Source organism: Diachasma alloeum, unplaced genomic scaffold (assembly GCF_001412515.2).
Source record: "Diachasma alloeum isolate Michigan unplaced genomic scaffold, Dall2.0 Dall_scaffold_00492, whole genome shotgun sequence".
Taxonomy (NCBI): domain Eukaryota; kingdom Metazoa; phylum Arthropoda; class Insecta; order Hymenoptera; family Braconidae; genus Diachasma; species Diachasma alloeum.
The window spans coordinates 87628-89822 of NW_021680625.1; the positions used below are offsets into that span (position 1 = coordinate 87628).

At 36.9% G+C, this 2195-nt stretch overlaps 1 protein-coding gene across 1 annotated transcript; it reads right to left on the bottom strand.

The window, feature by feature from the left end:
- Window positions 1-829: 829 nt before the first annotated feature.
- LOC107042539 lies at window positions 830-1972 on the bottom strand. Its single transcript, XM_015263603.1, is given in 1 exon segment — window positions 830-1972. A coding segment is annotated over 1 exon segment (1143 nt).
- Between the last annotated feature and the right edge of the window lie 223 nt (window positions 1973-2195).

The following is a 2195-nucleotide window of genomic DNA, read 5'->3' on the forward strand; positions in this document are numbered from 1 at the left end:
CTCTACAGTCTGCAGCTATGATCAATGTATTCAATGTCCCTACCATAATGCAACCGTGCTGCTCGCAAATTTATGACACTATTATAGCTGCTTGTGATATTCTAGATGTTGCAATTACCACCCAATCTAATACAATACTATGGCAAAAAGCAAGAAAGTTTCGAGTCACTGGAAGTAGATGTTATGCACTTTTTACATATTCTAAGTTGGATTGGGAGACGAGGACAAGTTCATATTTCGGGCCCAAATCTTTCTCCAATAAATATACTAAGTTTGGAATTCAGAATGAGCCTCGTGCTCGTCAATTGTATAATCTGAAGAGGAATGTAGAAGTTCAACAATTTGGTCTCATCACTTCTCACCAGAATCCCTGGCTTGCTTATAGTCCAGATGGTGTCGTTTTCAGAGCCCACATTCCTTCAATATTAATAGAGATTAAGTGTGTGTATGATTTACCTGATTTCTCCACTGCATCAGTACTCAAATGTTGTAGTAGGTGGTTGCAATTGGTTGGTGATAAGATTTGCTTGAAGGAAAAATGTGGTTACAATGGACAAGTCCAATTGGGAATGGCCCTGCTCAACTTGCCTGTCTGTCACTTGGCAATTTATTGTAAAAAGCTTGATGATATCAAAATTATTATAGTAACATATAATGAAAAATTTGTATGCAAGCTGCTTCCCAAATTGAAACTTGTTTATTTTTCAAAGATGCTGCATGTATTGTGCAAACACAAACAATTTCAAGACTCGTTTAAAAATTAAAAATATTTATTTTCATTTGTATGCAAAGTTACACTTATAAATTTTATCTTATTTCAGTTGCATTTTCAAATAAATTTATCAAATGCCATGATCGGTGTACCTAAATTAGCCAACCCTGCACATACATTGACAATATCATCAGTACTTGCAATCAAATTCCATGGGATTGTACTCTGAAGTATTCCAAAATCTCGAATTCTTTGATTCATGCGTTCGACGTGAACTCGAGCTGCAGCAATAAAACGATTATAAATAGCTTCGGCTGGAGACAATTATTTCTTCTGTTTTAAAAACGGTGGTATAAATAATTGAACGCCTCGATTCATACAAAGATCTTCAATTTGGAAGCCCTTATCGGTCATCACAGCATCACCCTTCTCTACTAAATCAATAATATTACTCTGTTGAAATATCGCTTTGTCAGAGGCTCGTCCACCGTAACTTTTGCTCAGAAATGTTGACATGCCTCCTGGACTCACCCCTGTCATGAACTTGGCTGTGACATTTGATTTGTATTGGGAATAAAATTTTATTCGACATTGTAAACATTTCGGTTTGTGAACTCCAAATTCAGTGCAGTCTACGATTACCCTAGTGTTTTGGAAATGTTGGAAACATTTTGGAATATTCCTCCGAATTTCCTCTCTAGAGACCCATCGAATCGTACATTTAAGTATCCCAGATAATTTTGGCAACATGCTATGGAAAATTCTTCGACAGGTTGGTTCTTCAACACTTTTGAACATAATGGCCAGATCCGAAAATGGTAAATTCAATTTTAATTTCATTGTCGTCAAAATGACGCGATCTTTCAATGTCATCTTGTGAGCCCTAACTTCTGGGTATAACTCAGAGATTAGTGCGACTAATTCATTTAGAATTGCATGGTTCCGGATACCATACATTACATTCAAGTGACGATCAGTCATTATACACATCGAGAACGGCATCAAGATATCTCCACTTTGAACTTGAACACCTTTCTCTGTACTCTCTAAAGATGTTGTTTGCGTATTTTTATCCTCGAATTCAGATGAAGTTTGGGTGAATTCATCTTGACACTCAAGAGCTGCATGGGATACTGATTTTGTTGTTTGTAGATCTTCAATCGATCTCTCCTCTGCAAAGTCATCGTCCGTCGCAACTGCCGGTGGACGGTCGATGCAGTTTTCTTTTCCACAAGAAACATTTCTATCAATAGTATCCATTGTCCGCAATGTCTTCAAATACTCCCAACAGATTTTTCCTCGCATCAATAGTGTCTGTGATCACCGTTTCCACCTGCAAACAAATTTTTACATCGATATTTACAAACAGTTTTCGTATTTGTGGTTCAATTGAACCTAGTTTAGGAAGTCTCCACGTTCCGAGATCGGAATGAGGTTGAACCAAGAGTTGGTTATTCTTTTTTAAAAATTGGATTGTAATTTA